This window comes from Cicer arietinum, chromosome 3 (genome assembly GCF_000331145.2).
Source record: "Cicer arietinum cultivar CDC Frontier isolate Library 1 chromosome 3, Cicar.CDCFrontier_v2.0, whole genome shotgun sequence".
Classification (NCBI taxonomy): Eukaryota; Viridiplantae; Streptophyta; class Magnoliopsida; order Fabales; family Fabaceae; genus Cicer; species Cicer arietinum.
The window spans coordinates 67,454,577-67,457,100 of NC_021162.2; the positions used below are offsets into that span (position 1 = coordinate 67,454,577).

The window sequence follows — 2,524 nt, forward strand, 5'->3', positions numbered from 1 at the left end:
CACATAAAATAAAATATCATATGTAAATTTATTTTCCATTATTATAATTTTTGAATAGGAATTATATCTTCTATCTTTATTTATTTAACTTAATTTTAGTTTTAATTTATTTATTTTTATTAATTCAGGAAATTAATTTATCTATTTTGACAGTCGTTGATTTTAATCTATTCTTTATATTTTTAAATTAAAAAATGATAATTTGACATATAATCATAAAAATAAAATTTTTTAAATTAAAAATTAATTTTTTTATTGTAATTTATAGATATTAATTATTTAATATTATTTTATAATTTTATAATTTAAATAAAATATATTATGTATTATTATTTTTAATAAAATTATTATATTTGAAATTAGAGATCAATCTGTGATTATATTTTTTGTGCTGCACACCTTTTTCTTTTCTTTAATATTTATTGTGTTTCATGATTTGACTCCCTCTTCCATTAACTAGAATTGACTAGTGGCTCAAATCCGTATCCGTACTCCCGGATTCCAACCCCTCATTCCAATCCACTTCAATACAACCGGTTCTTCCGGTCACCCCGCTCTCTTCACTTACCTAACCAGTAATATCACTCGTCTTTTCACCTTCCCAACCGGTTTCCCTCTATCATCCTAACTTTTCTACTATTTCGTCCGGACAAAAAAGCAATCCACCGACTTTTAGCTTACGTGTAATTATATGATTGGCTCGCATGACAAAAAAATGTGAGTTATGTCTAATCGGCTACACTAGATTCCCGCTTGAATTTACATGTGAGGTGAATTTGGGTTGAATTTCCAGAAAATTTCAACGAACAAACGAGAGTGAAAAGTAAGTAGTTAATTAAATTACTCCATTATTACAACAAGAAGAGTTTTGTCGTTACTCGTTAACAAGAATAATAACCACGTCATCATTTAAGTTACCATTACACCCATGGTCTTTTTGAAAAAGACGATCGTGTCCAATACACAATGACTAGGCGTGATTTGATTAGCCAATAAAAAGGCGCCGGGCACTGCAGAGAAGAAGAATAATCAAATCGTAACTCTCAGTGCGCTTCATCTTTTTCTCCTTTATTTTACTTGATTAATTAAATTATTTTTATTAATTAGTATTTTTTAATATTGTCCCGGCGATTCTATCTAATCTGAAAATAATAATTTAGAAACATTTATTATTTGATTATTAAGACATGAAAAATTATTTTGTGTGTCACACTCCATGTTTTGTTTTTTTAATTTAATTAATTAATTATTTTTGGAAAGAAAAAAAAAAAAAAAAAGAACGCATGGGAAATGGAGAAGGAAAGAAAGAAAGAAAGAAGCAGAAGCTGTTGTTCTCATTTCTCAAAAATTTGTCCTGAGATTTTGTTAGTATCCAAACACAGCTGAACTTATTTTCTCAACTCAGTCGTGAGATCTAAGGACACGTCACTCTCTTAGCTCGATCCTTTTTTACTTACTTGTTTTGCCACTGAATTATAAGTGGTAAGATTCACTTTCAAGTTTAGGTTTTCAATCCTCACTTTGCTTCTTGCGTGTTTTTGGCTTTTTGCTTTGTTGTGTTATGTGAAAAACAGTGCGTAAAACACGGTACAAGTTGGTTATTAGCGTGATCCTTAAAAGATGTTATAGAAATTACTTTAGCTTTACTTGAAATGTTGTCCTTCTGGTTTTTAGGGTTATGTAAATCTAGGTTTTTCTTTTTTATTGTTAATTGTTAACTTGGAAGGTTTAGTTCACTTGTGGATTTTTTCGTTTGATTTCATGTAACAGTTTGTTTCCTTTATTGTTGTTGTTTCTGGTGGTTGTTTTGAAATTAGTAATTGTACTATGTTGTTTGGTTCCTAGTTTTTTTTTCTTTCTTTTTTACTTGTTTGGTTGTCAGAGGAAGCTGATGTTTGTTCTATGTTCTGTAAAGTGATGATTTTCTTTTCATGTCTGAGTTGATAAAAAGAAAAAACAAAATTTCAAGCCTTTTTCTTCTCTAGTCAATTTGATTCTTAGTTGTCTAAAGTGTGTCATAAATCTTCCATGTTATGTTTGTTATGCTTTTTGTTTAATGTAATTTTTGCTTGTGTGTCTTTGAAGGCTTGCCTTTAACGGGTTTGTGGTTTATTCCTCAGCTAAATCTCTTGCAAATGAAAGGATGTGCTGTGAGTTGGAGGGGTTAAAGCCTGCACCGTCTCCATCTCTATCTCCGATTTTGACACGCACTTCTCAATTAAGTAACCACACCATGAATCACCTAACTGTCGGCACTGAAGATTCTTTTGCGAGCTTGCTTGAGCTTGCTGCTAATAATGATGTTGAAGGGTTCAAACGATTGATTGAGTATGATCCTTCATCCGTAGATGAGGTTGGATTATGGTACGGCCGTCGTAAGGGATCGAAAAAGATGGTCAATGAGCAAAGGACGCCTTTGATGGTTGCTGCTACCTATGGTAGCATTGATATTATGAAAATGATTATTTCTCTATCTGATGTACACATCAACAGGCCTTGTGGCCTTGACAAGAGCACCGCTCTT

The 2,524-nt window shown here is 31.4% G+C and overlaps 1 protein-coding gene across 1 annotated transcript in view; it reads left to right on the top strand.

Annotated features, from left to right (window-relative positions):
- The first annotated feature begins 1,055 nt into the window (after window positions 1-1,055).
- LOC101515310 (zinc finger CCCH domain-containing protein 30) overlaps window positions 1,056-2,524 on the top strand; it is a 3,997-nt gene continuing 2,528 nt past the window's right edge. The window contains exons 1-2 of the mRNA XM_073365979.1: window positions 1,056-1,482; window positions 2,121-2,523. Of these exons, the coding sequence (XP_073222080.1) occupies window positions 2,144-2,523 (380 nt within the window). The 5' untranslated portion in view covers window positions 1,056-1,482; window positions 2,121-2,143. The remainder of the gene's footprint in view (window positions 1,483-2,120; window position 2,524) is intronic.